Source organism: Ochotona princeps, chromosome 9 (genome assembly GCF_030435755.1).
Source record: "Ochotona princeps isolate mOchPri1 chromosome 9, mOchPri1.hap1, whole genome shotgun sequence".
Lineage (NCBI taxonomy): Eukaryota > Metazoa > Chordata > Mammalia > Lagomorpha > Ochotonidae > Ochotona > Ochotona princeps.
Window position 1 is genome coordinate 75,290,930 of NC_080840.1, and position 14,898 is coordinate 75,305,827.

Below are 14,898 nucleotides of genomic sequence, written 5' to 3' on the forward strand. Positions count from 1 at the left end.
GTTGGTTTTGGCTCCAAGACACTGCCAATGGGTCACCCTAAATCCAAAGTCTAAAACTGTACAACATCCATGAGAAAAGCAGACTTGGGTTTTTGCATCTCCATTTTGGTTATTACACCCTCTATTCTCAAAATGCTATGGTGACAAAATGTTGGAGTCACCGGGAAATAATTTTTCTTACTCTAACTAAATTCAGCCACCAAAGGCTTAGTCTCAAAATTCTTTTTAGATGCATCTTCGGCTCTACCCCACTATAATCAAAGTTATCTTGCATTGATTACTGCCTGCCCATATCATTGCCCAGCAGAACACAAAGAGTGGGAATGCACTATCACTTACATTTTCTTTATCCAATGCTACTAAATTGTACCTAAACAGTTTCCTAAACAGATCAGTCCATCAATTTCCTCATGTAATACATCCTAAATGTTTTCAATCTTCCAGCGGCCTTTTAAATTCTTGCTAGAATACTCTACACTCATCTAACACTTTTACATAATTAAATAAATTACACCTCTAAGTTATAAACTATATGTGGCCTGCCTTAGAAAGAGATGTGCATTTCCTCTTTTAAATTGGATAGAAGGTAAGCATATCAGTATGACTGCAACATCTGGTTTATATAATTGAGGTTAAATGTATACTCTTGTATGAATGAAACAGCAAAGAAATGGACAGGAAGAGATGGCCAACCAGGGCAGGAAGATGTAGTCCTTAGTGGGCAAAGCAGTAGGAGAAAAGTAGGTGCTGCACAGAGCTGCAGATGGAAAATCACCACAGTAGGTGCGCAGGGCTGGAAAGAGGCCGGTGGAGAGGTGGAGCTGTGTGGATGAGGAAAAACTGTTGAAAATGCACAAGGGAGCAACATGCAGTCAAGAGAAGGTGAGCAAAAACAAACTACAGGGAAGCTGGTACAAAGAGAGCCAACTCCCACAGAAGTAACTCAAAGAGGGAGCACTTGCAAAGGCTATAGGACAAAACCCAATTCCAACAGCTATGAAGGAAGGCAAAACTAAGGGAAAATTCCATGGGTTGCCAATCACCCCCACATCTGCAAAGCAAAGCCTTTGGAAAGAAAGCCATTAGGCAGCCAACCACTGGGGAGTGAACCAGCTGAAGGAGGGACCTGGAAAACGAAAGTGGTTTCCACCCCACACCCAGAAAGTCCTCACCCTAAATGTCCTGAGAGATACCAGGATCACTTGGGAGTGGGGGTGGGGGGGAGGATACTGGAACCTAGTAGGGAAGAGACTTGAGACCAGCTACATGGATCCTAGTGAGTAAGTCAGAACCAAAGGCCAAACATGTTTGTGTAGGTACACATTAGGACCTTGTTTCATGTATACCAATGCCTGGACTGTAGGCAAGGTGGAGAAGGGGAGTGAAGGCTGCCTAGCTAAGGACAAGCAATGCAAGTGAGCAGAAGTATGTGCACAAGCAATGGGAACAGCTTGAACGTCTGCTTAAGCAGTCTGGGCATGACAGGAAGCAGTCAGAGAAGAATGAGTATGAGCAGCTTGATAAGAGGATTAACACAGTCATGGAGGAGGTGGGAAGGAGCAAAGCTGTCCACCTGTGGGTGGCTTCATGATGCCATGGGACATGAGTGGAGTGAGAGAATGTAGCACCAATAATCAGATGTGCAGATCTGTGGTTCCACAACTGCTCTGGCTTCAATGTCTGTCCCAACATCCACAGAACCACAGAACCGAAGCCTGGGAGTATGCCTAGTGCCTTTGTGGAAGTCTCAGACACAGCAGGGTACTTTGCCACCAGGCAGCAACAAAGAGAAGTCTGCCTTGAAGTTCAAGAACTCTTCAGAGATAACAAGAAATAAAGGCAGGAGTTTAAAGAATATATCTCAAAGGAGATACAAGCTACAAAATAATCAAATTGAAATACATTAGCTGAAAAATATTATGGAGCAAATTAAAGAAGCAGTGGAAAGACACATGAGCAGAATGAATGAGGCAGAAGAAAGAATTTCAGACCTTGAAGACATCTCATTTGAGAATACACAATCAGAAATAAGGAAGAGAAACAATCAGGTCAAGAAAACTATACAGAAATTGAATGACACCATCAAAAGATCAAATATAAGGGTTGTAGGAGTTGCTGGAGGTGTGGAAAAGAAGCAAGACTGCAAAATGTATTCAATTAAATTAGATTAGAGAACTTCCCAAACATCAAGAACATAAGGGGAAGCAAAACACAGGAAGGGCAGACAACCACAAAGTGATTCTCACCTCAACAAATCAATCTCAAGCTCCCTTCAGCTGAACACAAAGAAAAGATGCTGAAACAGTCACATGAGAAGAATCAGATAACATACAGAGGAACACTAATCAGATACACTGCTGACTTCACAGAGGAGATTCTTCTGGCCAAAAGAAAATAGAGTCAAATATTCCAGATAATTAAAGAAAAAACTGTCAACCCAGAATAACATATCCAGCAAAACTTTCACTTGTATTTGAAAACAAAATCAGAATACTTTCAAAGCCAACAGAAGCTGAAAGACTCATTGCAATCAGATCAGTCCCACAAACATTACTCAGAATATGATGGAGACAGAAAAAAATGAAGCTAACCAATAATAACAAAAAGGTAGAACTACCAAATAAAATTACAAAAGTTTAAATCAAACAATGAGAAACCAAATGAAAAATGACAAGACCAAATCACTTTCTGTCAACATTAACCCTGAACACAAATTGCCTAAACTCCAGAATCATAAGACATAGATTAGTGGACTGGACAAAAAACGGGAATCCATCTGTATCTTGCCTACAAGATACACATCTCACTACCAAAAGTATCAGAACCTGAAAGTGAAAGGACAGAGAAAGATACTCCAAGCTAATGGAAAGGAAAAATGAGCTGGTGTAGCCATTCTAAAATAGATGACATAGACATCAATGTGACAAGCATTCAAAGAGAATAAGATAAAAGTTTCATTCAGTCAACAAGAAGTACTGATCATAAATGTGTACACACCAAATGTCAGGGGACCTACCTATGTGAAATAAATGTTGACAGACTTAAATGAAGATTTAGACCCCCAATACAATAGTAGTGGGGTACCTTAACAACCCAATAACTAAAAGGGACTGATTGGACAGAAATTGACAAAAAAGCAAAAGAACCCACCCAGACAATGGAACAAATGGACCTAACTGATATCTACAGAACTTTCCATTTTACAGACAGTAAATATGCATTTTCTCATTAGTACACAGAAACTTCTTCAGGATTAATCACATTAAAGGTCACAAAAAGGGGCGCAGCACAATAGTATAGCAGTTAAAGTACTCACGTTGAATGCGCTGAGATCCCACATGGGTTCCAGTTCTTATCCCAGTGACCCTGCTTCCCATCCAGCTCCCTGCCTGTAGCCTGGAAAGGCAATTGAGGACAACCCAAAGCTTTGGAACCCTGCACCCATGTGGAAGACTTGAAGGAAGCTCCTGGCATCTGGCTTTGGATTGGCTCAGCTCCAGCCATTGCAGCCACTTGGGGAGTGAACCATCGAACAGATGATCTTCCTGTTTCTCCTCCTCTCCATATATCTGCCTTTCCAATAAAAATAAGTAAATCTTTTTTTAACAAAAAGGTCACAAAAAAGCCTCAGGAAATTTTAAAAAATTGAAATCAAACCATGAATCTTAGACCACCACGCAATGAAACTGGAGAGTAGTAGGTAAAAATGCTCCAGAAAAAGTGCAAATATTTGGAAGGTGAGTAATATGATGCTAAATGAACAACTGATTAAAGAAAATCAAAGAAAAAAGTCCTTGAAATGAATGAAGATATCAATATAATATATCAAAACTTGAGGGATGCTGTCAAGGCAGTGCTAAGAGGTAAATTCATTGCAATCAGTGCCTCTATCAGGAAACAAGAAAGGTGGCAAGCAAACTAGATAACCCATACATCTGAAGGAGTTAGAAAAACAACAGCAAGAAAAAATGCCCTCAAGATTAACAGAAAAAAACAAAAAAGATGTTAAAAATAAGAGAGGAAATAAATCCCATAGGAATCAAAACAACAATGCACAAAATCAATGAATCAGAGAGTTGTCTCTTGGAGAAAATAAACAGAATAGATACCTTAATAGCCTAGCTGATCAAAAAAGAGGGAGAGGACACAAATCAGTAGAATCAGAGACAAAAAAGGAAACAAAGTTGCTTTGGATATTAGTAAAATAATCAGGCACAACTACAAGTAACTATATGCCAACACGTCAGAAAACCTGAAAGAAATGAACAGAGTCTTGGACATATACCATTTATAAAACTGGACCATGAGGTAATAGAAAATCTAAATCAACCTATAACCATGGAGATTGAATCAGTAATTTAATCCCCTCACCCTCCCCCCAAAAAAACTCCAGGACTGGAAAAATTAACTACTAATTTTACCAAACATTCCAAGAAGAACTGATCTCAATTCTCCAGAACCAATTTAAAGTAATAGAAAGAGAGGCAATCTTTCCAAACTCTTTTTATAAAGCTAACATCACCTTAACACCAAAACCAAGAAAAGAAACAACAGAGAAAGGAAAGTACAAACTGATATTCCTGATGAACATAGATGCAAAAATTATCAACAAAATGCTAGCCAATAGAATCTAACAATAAATCAGATGTTTCATTTATCTGGATGAACAGGATTTATCCTTGTATGCAGTAATGGTTTAACATGAAAATTAATAAATGTAAAACCACATCAACAATATAAATAAAAACAATATGATTTTCTCAATAGATGCAGAGAAAAGATTTGATAAAAACTAGCACCACTTTATGCTAAAAATCCTAAGCAAGATAGATATGAATGAATATTCTACAACATATTTAAATCAATACATAAAAAAAACCAATGCCCACATCATACTGGAAAAGATAAGGACAATCGCTAACACCACTGCTGTTCAACATAGTATAGGAAATCCTCTCTAGAGCTGTTATGCAAGAAATTAAAGGGATTCAAATTGCAAAATAGGAAGTCAAATTTTCTTTATTCGCGGATGACATGAGTCTATACATAGGAAAACCAAAAGATTCGGTAAAGAGACCATTAGAATTTGGCGAGGAGGCAGGGTACAAAATCAATGAATATAAATTGATGGGTCTAGTGTACATAAACAACTCCAAGGCTGAAAAAGAACTAGCCAGAATTACTCATTTTAAAATAGCAGATAAGAACTCTAAATGCCTTGGAATAAACCTAACCAAAGACGGGGAAGACCTCCTTGAATAAAATTACAAAACGTTTATATATATATATATATATGCCTGGCATGATAACCTAGTGGCTAATGTCTTCGCCTTTCATGCATCAGGATCCCATACGAGCAGCAGTTCATATTCCAGCAGTTCCACTTCCCATCCAGCTCTTTATTTGTGGCCTGAGAAAGTAGAGGACTGCCCAAAGTCTTGGGACTCTGCACCCATGCGGGAGACCTGGAAGAACCTCCTGGTTCCTCCATCCTGGCTTTGGATTGTCTCAGCTCTGAAGGTTGCTGCCACTTGGGGAGTGAACCAACGGATGGAGGATCTTTCTCTCTGTATCTCCTTGTCTTTGTAAATCTGACTTTAAGAAAAAACAAAATTTTATAAATGAAATATAAGAAGACATTAAAAGATGAAGAAATTTACCATGTTCCTGGACTGACAAAACCAAAATCATAATGCCAAAAGTAATATACAGTTTCAATGTATGCGAACTAACATCCCAACAACATTGTGCACATAACTGGGAAAATTGTATAAAAATTCAGCTGGAAACACAAGAGATCGTGAATAGCCATAATATCCTGAAATTGAAGCTACAGGAATCACAAATAAAGATCTTAAGACATATTAGAGGGCAATGGTAATCAAAAGAGTCAGATACTGATATTTAAACAGAAAAGAAGGACAATGAAACAGAATAAAATCCCAGAACAGAACCCACACATGTATAGTTAACTGATGTTCAACAAGAGAATGAAAAGTAACCCAGGGGAAAAGCTCAGACTTTTTACTAAGTGGTGTTGGAACAATTACAAAGCCACATGTAGAAGTAAGAAGCCAGACCCCCACCTTTCACTGTGTACAAAGATCAAATTTAAATAGATCAAGAACCTAAATCTCCACCCGGAAACCATCAAAATACTAGAAGAAAAGATAGGAAGTACTCTAGACATTGCTAAATACAGATATAGACATAGTTAAAGGTTCTCCAGAAAAGACACCTAAAGCAGAGTCAGTCAAAGACAAAATAAACAGATGGGACTACAGCAAACGAAGAAGCTTCTGTACAGCAAAGGAAACTCAAGAAAGTGAAGAGGCAACCAAGAGAATGGGAGAAATTTTTTCATACCACACAACAGATAGAGAACTACAAAGACCTTCAGAAACACCACAGCAAACAAACTAGTAAATAAATGGGCAAAGGAAATTAGCAGACATTTTTCAGAAGAACAAATCCAAATGGCTAACAGACATATGAAAATGTGTTCAGGGAAATGAAAAATAAAAGCCACATTAAGGTTCCACTTAACTCCGATGTGAATAGCCTATATGCAGAATTCCTCTAATACCTATGGCACAGATGTGACGAGAAAGGTATCGTACCTCACTGTTGGTGGGAGTGTAGACTTGTGCACACAGCATGAAAGACAGTATTATTTTTGTCACACAGGTTTTTCGTCTCTTTAACAAAGCTCATTTTTAAATATTTTATTTTAAATAGTTTATTCCTTATGCTGTTACTGTGCATTTGATTGTTTTGCAGTTTTTTTTCTAAATAGTTGTTGTGAACTATTTTACATCACTTAGCTGACAAGTAAAAGGGCTAAGTCTCTTCTAAATCCCAAGGGCTGATGCTGTGAAAGCAGTAGGGATCCCTCAAATCCTTGGGTGCTTGCACGCGTGTGAGAGACCCAAAAGATGATCCTGACTCTTGGCTTCAGATCGATCCAAGCTCCAGTCATTGTGGCCAGTTTAGGAGTAAATCAGTGCATCGAAGTTTTTTTTTTTTTCCTGTCTCTCTCTCACCTCTCTCTCTCTCAATATGTAACTGACTTTCAAATAAATAAATATTTACATAAAAGAAAAAGTAGAGGACGAAGTTCAAGTTCCTATAGGGATATAGCAGGCTCAATGCAGAGGCAAAGACATCATTAAAAGCTTGGAGAGAAGGTACTCAGCAAATATGCCTGTGCCTGGTCAGGATAAGGAGCTCCTGTTTGAATAGTCTGGTTTAGAAAAAGAAAAGACATTGTCTACTTGATGGAAGAAAATGGGGTTTACAGAGCATAGTATAGGAGAAAGGAAAAGCATAATGTTGACCAACAGTATAAATGACATCAGATCCACTCTGGTTACAGTGACACTGAGGATCTTCATGGGCTTTAGATGGAACAAGCCTTTGCATCACCCTCCTCGTCCTCAGCACAGCTCTTCTCCTCCAGATCTCACCTCAGCTCCACTTGCTTATGATCGCCTTCCCTGACCTCTCTGGCTAGAGTCACAGCACAGTACAAATCTTCTTCCCTGCATTTTTCACAATCTTAATTCTACATTTATCCATGTGCCTGGTTATCGCCCCTACTAAATTCGAGATTAGAGGTTGAGGAATGTTTAAGTTCCAGTTTATATTGCTACCACATAGCAGAATGCTTGGTCTCTGTAGGCACGGAGGGAGGGAGAAGAAGGAAGGAAGGAAGGAAGGAAGGAAGGAAGGAAGGAAGGAAGGAAGGAAGGAAGGAAGGAAGGAAGGAAGGAGAAAATAAATTACCTAGTTAATTCATTGGTTGATCTGGGGTCATTATAAACAGTAAAGTAGAAAAAGAAGAGACTAGGGATACAACAGCATATTTGGAAATCACCCAAGTGTGCCTCGAGTCAGCCTTGTTTATTACTGTTAATTGTTCGTAGTCAAATATAAAACTTGGAAAGCTCATGTCTTTGCTCCAAGCAGCCACACGCGCAAGCAGCTTAAGGGGAGCATTGCCACACTGTCACTGAACTTTGTCATGCATGCCACAAGGCTGCAAACTACTGGGAACTTTAAAACTATGGCAGCATTGCCTTTAAGAAGCCTTGTTTCTGCATGATTCCTTAATCACAGTAGTACTGTCTTTGGTTAAGCCTGATTTAGAAAATTGCTTCCACTTTATTTCACTGAAGATGACACTCTATGGCTATCCAGCTACCAGGCATGAGGGACAAAATAACATGTTTTATCAAAATTTAAATGGTGCTTTTTTGAAAATAGTTAACATCCCATAATAATCAAAAGTCAAATGCACTTACCTTAAATTATAGAATGTTAACTCATACTTTCTTGTCACCCTAGGTGATTGGAATTTTCCAAAAGATTCACTAATAAAATCAAGCAAGAAGAAAATAAATTGTAAGATCTGCACTCTCTGAGGAACTAGCTTTCACATTTTATCACTGTTGTTAGTTAACCTACAGTGATAATACTAATGATAGTAACACCTAAAATGTATAGAAAAATTCCGATAGACGGGCCATGGAAATTTTGATCTACCATATGACCCAGATACCCCACCTCTGGGAACGTATCCAAATGAAGTGAAATCTGTACAAAGGATGCAACATGCATCTCTATAACAGTGCAATACACAAAAACAAGGACATGAAAACAACTCAGACTCTCATCAAAAGAGGGATGAATAAAGAAGCTGTGGTTAATCTACTCCACAGAACAGTACTCAGCCATTAGAAAGAATGAAATTCCATCATTTGCAACAAAATGGCCCCAACTGGAGACCGTTATGTTCAGTAAAATAAGCCAATTCATTAATGCAACATCTCAGCAAATCACAAAACAGATATATGGGTAATCATGTATATACATATATTCCCATAAATGAACCATACAATGGAGGCCAGCATACTGGAAATGGAGATACTTAAAAGTATGTATCTCCCAAATAAAAGGAGAATTCCCAATGAAACTTACATATATTTTGACAACATGATACTAGATTTTCTGTTTTTGCCTATACCTGCCATGCCATGATACACTTAAGTGGCAGACATTTAAATTTCTGTTACTAAAGGACTATACTATTGTAATAATATATGGGAAAATGATGGGAGGAGGAAAGAAATGGCGGGGAGAGGAAGAGAAGAGAGAGAGGAATCCCTAGGCCTACAAAAAGGTATCATGGAAAATAATATTAACAAAAAAAATTAAAGAAAAGTTTTTATATGCCAGAAATGGAATTTTTTTATATTCACATATAATTTAATCCCCAAATGGAAAAGCAGGAATCACATTTTATTCACAGCCACACCCACAGGCCTAGCACAAACACAAGAAAATGAACGTTAAATATTTGCAAAAGAATGAATATGCAACCGTTTCAATCAGCCCTCCTCTTTTGAACTATGAACTGAATGCCATACCCTGGTAAATTTCATGCTAAATACAAGTAGGTAGAATAATTAAACAAAAAAAGCTGAAAAATATTCAGAAAGAGTCCTGTTCCTTCAGAGATACTCGCTTACTGGGTGACTTTTGATGTAAGATAACCTTATAAGGTTGTAGAACATGGAGAATCACAAGTACTTATGCCCAAGATGAATGCTGCCCTTGTGTGTGACACCATTTTGTGAATACAGAAACTTAAAAGTAGTAGTTTTATTTTAGAAATTGTAAAAAAATCAAGACCACTTTGATATTTTAAAGACTGTGAGGGAGATGAGCCACAATCAGGATATTTCAGACTTCCTGTGGTGGTAAAAGACAAATGCAGTATGGATGAACAAAGCAGCAGTGGTAGGTTGATGAAAAGTTGTAATAAACTATTTATAATAATCAAATATAAATAGCAAACCATACGTTTTGGATAAAAACATACAACATGTCAGTCCCAAGCACTGCTTTCCTTCATGCATCTACATGGTTAAATTTTCTAAAAATATTGTGTACTAACATAGCATGTGATATTTAATACTGTCTGCTTTCATTCAACATTTCTGTGAGGCGCCCCTGGTAGCACATATCAGTGCTTTGTTCATTTTTATTGCTGAAAACTATTTGCTTATATAGATATATACAGTTTCTGTATAAATATATTAGATTTTGTTTATTCACTAGTTAAAAGAAATCTGGATTGTGCCAGAGTAGAACTATCATAAATAATGCTGTTATTAATAGTCACATACTGTTCATATTTGTGTCAACCTATGTTTTATTTCTCCTAAGGAGATATCTAAGACAAACATTTCTGAGGTGTATGGTAAGTTTAGGGTTTTCTGTGAAATAGCTTTTCCATCATGCATTCCCAGCAGTACTGGCTGAGGGCTCCCATTTGACCACACATTCACCAACACTAGTAGCTTTGACATTTTTTACTCATATAGTACATTGATTTTAGTATCATATTGTGCTTTTGATTTTCAATTCCCTAATGAATAACAAGACTATGAGTCTCATGAGCTTATTAGCCACTCACAGATATATTTGGAGAAAGAACCATCCAAATCTGTTGTGTTTTGTGTCATTATCAGCTGATTCACCTGGAGTAAATTGTAATAATGATAAGCTTAATAATGTAGAACAAACACAAGTAAATATTTCTAAGAATCAAGAATCCTGTTGTGAGGGGTAGGAAGGAAGCAAGGAAGGAAGAAGAAAGAAAGAAAGAAAGAGAGAGAGAGAGAGAGAGAGAAAGAGAGAGAGAGAGAGAGAGAGAGAGAGAGAGAGAGAGAGAAGAAAGAAAGAAAGAAAGAAAGAAAGAAAGAAAGAAAGAAAGAAAGAAAGAAAGAAAGAAAGAAAGAAAGAAAGAAAGAAAGAAAGAAAGAAAGAAAGAAAGAAAGAAAGAAAGAAAGAAAGAAAGAAAGAAACAGACAGACTTGTCATTGGGATGGCATTGTGATGTTGCATAGTTGCATGGCAAGTCTTCTCCTGAAATGCTGGCATCCATGTGAGTCCAGCTGTTTCACTTCCAGTGCAGCTCCCTGCTAATGTGCCTTGGAAAGCAACAAAAATATTTAGGCTCTAAAGTATTTGGACGCCTGCACCCATATGAGAAACATAGATGGAGCTGCAGGCTCCTAGCTTAGGCTTTCCTGCCCTGACCATTGTAGCTAAATAGGGAGTGAGAAAAAGAGTAGAAGATTTCCATGTCTTTAATTCTGCGTTTCAGACAAACGAATTGAAAGGAAGGAAAGAAGGAAAAAAGGCAAGAGAAAAGGCACAAAGAGGCCATTAGAAACTATAAGGGAACAAAGCAGTGCCATAGAAAGAAACTGTAATTACACTAGACTGATTGACTTCATCTGAATAATATTTACTTATATGAACAATATACATTTCAAAACTCCAGAATTCACCTAGAGACAAAATAAAGATGTGATCATGTTTCAAAGCTGAGCAGGGTACAAATTCCATAAATTTTACAGAAATAAGAAATGCAGAATTTGTGAGAAGGAAGAACAACTCCAGGGGATTGCAGAGTTTGATACTGTCACTTTACAAGGTGAGGAGTAAGAAGACCGTGCATTGATGAAGGAAGAAATAAGGTGCAAAGTATACGTACACAATATCTATGCATAAAATGAGCACTAAAAACACTACATTTGGAAGGTGAAGAAGAGTAATGTGTAAAATCAAGAAAAAATGATGAGTTAGTGCTGATTATACATGGAGATAAAGGAGGAGATGAGGGGAGTTTGGACAGGGGTCACTTTTCTTTAGTTACTGAAAAGTGATTAACACTATTTTTTTCAATACTACTTAATTAAAATAAATTTCAAGCTATGGGAGAGAGCTGTTTCACGACTTAGTCGAATCCTGAATCCTTTGCCTAGAAACTTTATTGCATTACAAAAGTCCATGTCCTGTGGGCTTGTAAGGACAAGTGTGATTTCTGAGGTCACTGCCGAAGGGAGAAAAGTGTGGCTATTACCTTACTTCTCATACAATACAGCCACAGACTACAAATTGGGACTTTTTCTTCATCTTCTTTTTTTATGTAAAAGGAAACCAAGCCGGATGATAGTAAGAAAACAGGAAACCAGTGATCTGCAATGACTTGGTTGCTCACATGTTCTTTGCCTACCGATGAGTGTTTCAAAGTGAGCCAAAGGAAAATCACAAAGTTAATATCCTTTGCCGTCTCTCAAGAGGTCCACAGCTGGAGCTCCACTTTGTCAGGCCGAAACATTTCACAGAAACATCTGGGATCCAGTTGTGTCCAAAGGGCATTCTTCATTTAAAATATTAACCTGCTTTTGAAGACTGTTTCAGAAGAAACGAATGTCCCGTCCTTGCTCTCCCTGCCAGCAGGCCATTTCAAAGTTACAGTCTGCTCTAGGAAATGGAAGAGGAACTCCCTTCCCACATCCCAACCGTTTCTTCATTCGGTATACGAAGGCTGCAGGACAGTCCGCAGGGAAAGAAGCATCTCCTGGTTCCTGAACCTACTTCCAGATGTTAAGCCCCGGGGTAGAGGAACAGACCCCAGCTTCCAACCCCTTTCCAGATGACAGCCTCCAGAAAGAGCAGCGCAGCAGGCACCTACTCCCTGGCTTCCAGATGTGGGCCAAAGAGCACACCAAAAAAGCGCAGCCTCTCCGTCCCTGAGAGCCAAGCCTGGCTGCAGCCTTTCCAGCCATGCTCCAAGTTAGGTCTCCAGATAGCTACGGTCTGTTATTCTCTCACATACTTCTTTCACAAGCTCACAAAGCAAGTTGTTCCTCACCTGAGTTAGGGTGCTTAGCTCTGGACACACTTTGGGAATCTGGTTATTCTGAAGGTTCAGAGTCCTCAAGCCTGGCAGTTTTTCTAATGTTGAGGGCATCTTTGTTAACTTCTTCCCATTCAGTGTAATGATCTTAGTGTTTTGGCCACCCTTTAATGCTCTTATTAACAATCTCTCAGCCATGGTCTTGGAAGAGAAATGGGGGGCGGGGCGGGAAAGGTAAGAATTAGAAGTTAGAGTTCTTTGGAGCTTCTAATGACAGAATTGATGTGTCATGAAAGAGAACATTCTAAGATCTTCCATGGTAAATGAGGAAGCAAGAGACGGTGTCCTGTGAGAGAAATGGGAAACAAAGGCAAGAATTAGAAGTTAGAATTCTTTAGAGCTTCTAGTGGCAGAATTGATGTGTCATGAAACAAAAACATTCTACGATCTTTCCTGTTGAAGTAGGAAGCAGGCGAGTATATCAGTGTGAAAGGTAGACCAGGAACAAAGCTGGTCTAGTTTGGGGCAGGAAACATAGTAGATAAGCCTTGGGCGTCTTATGCTAGAAACATGGAGGTCATTAAAGCTCGATGTGTTCATATCGAAATGACAGCAGTAGTCATTCTCTGGAAGCTCCTATCAATCTAAGATGAAAACTACTGAAGGTTAGAAAAATAATCAGAGTGGAAGCAGACATCAAAATATGGTAAAGCCTGTATTAAAATGACATTTTGAAAACAGAAATAGAGTAACAAGGCGTTGCTGAGGTACCAAATATGAAAACTGATAAAGGAACAAAACCAGCATTTATTCTGCTCTTCCTTTATAAACTGTATTTCAATAGAAACAGATGGTTGAGGGAATTCTCAGCTACTGAGCAACTGGTGGTAAAGAATCAGGAGAAAAAATGGTCTTAGAGAAATCACCATTTTTTTTAATTATTGTCGGGGTCTTCCGTCCCACAGAAGAATTCACCCGACACTCCAGGTTCTTTATCTTGAAGTACTTTATTATTCTTCCAACCAGTCCGTTTCCCAGCCAGTCAACTCGACTTCTCCCTTTTCCTCCCGTTTGTCTCTGCTTCATTCCCCAACCTCCTCGTCACCCCTAGTCTTCTTCTGTCTCAGTCCGTCCGTCTGTCTCCGTCTTCTTCTTCCTGTCCTGGCCCCGTTCTTCCTGAAACCCCCACTGCTAAATACAATCCTAGTCCAATCAGCTTAAAGGTCACCGATGCACGCGGCAGGCACGCCAATCATGGCTCTGATCACGCGTAGCACACAAGCTAAGCATGCAGCTACGGGCCAATCAGAAGGCACTTCCTGAAACCTGTGTACTGCCAAGCTCCGGGGGGAGGAGAGGTCTCAGCGCCATCTTAGGGCACACGTGCAGTGCTCCCGACATCTCCCCCTTTTTGTTTTAATAAGCAAAGGACCGTGCCTGTCTTAGGTGTTCCGAGTTAGGGCTCTCCTTACCCGTCATGGGCTAACCGCGTGGCTGTGAACACGGCACCTGTCTTAGGTTGGTAAAGCCTTATCGGATACTTACCCGTCTTTGACTACCGGTCCAGCATGTTCAGCCATACTTCCGGGGATTCTCTGTTGAGAAGCACTAGCACTGCCTAAACAAGCAATTACTGCTGATGTTGTTGGCGTCCTGAGTAAATCAGGAGCATGCAGGTGCCCAGATCACAATAACCAACAATAAACTAAGACCTGCTAGGCCTGCCCACTGGCGTGCAAACGATAAACCCTGAAGAATCCCACTGGTCCAAAACCGAATCCCACTGGTCCACAACCATAGAAACAATAAACATAAATGGGGATTTCACACATACATAAGCAGAATCATTAATAACATTAGCACTACAATTAACCGATACACCCTATTCCCAAACTCCCAAAGCATTACTGCTATAGATACAATTTCTTATCACAACCCTATCAATAAATGCAAAAGCTGATATAGCAGAGCATCCACCCCTACTGGTGTACAATACCCAAGCATTCCAGGGCTGGTCAGATACAGATTGAACTGGATTATCATCCTGGGAAAGTGGAGTTTGTATAGGTGGAAAACAAATTGGTCACGGCAAAGCCAGGCGCACCCTCCTGGGAGTCACAGTACTCTGGCAGTCTGTCCACTCAGGAGGCCACTTCCAAGGGTCCATACACCTTAGTAATGTC

The 14,898-nt window shown here is 39.2% G+C and overlaps 1 protein-coding gene across 3 annotated transcripts in view; it reads right to left on the reverse strand.

Annotated features, from left to right (window-relative positions):
* LRRC69 (leucine rich repeat containing 69) overlaps positions 1 to 12,926 on the reverse strand; it is a 96,209-nt gene extending 83,283 nt beyond the window's left edge. For 2 of the 3 annotated variants that reach the window (XM_058668806.1, XM_004597243.3), the window contains exon 1: positions 12,731 to 12,926. In XM_058668806.1, coding sequence (XP_058524789.1) covers positions 12,731 to 12,913 — 183 coding nt within the window. In that variant the 5' untranslated portion in view covers positions 12,914 to 12,926. Of the gene's footprint in view, positions 1 to 10,480; positions 10,556 to 12,730 lie in introns of those variants that run through there. The other variant, XM_058668807.1, reaches the window with a different exon arrangement.
* Positions 12,927 to 14,898: the final 1,972 nt, after the last annotated feature.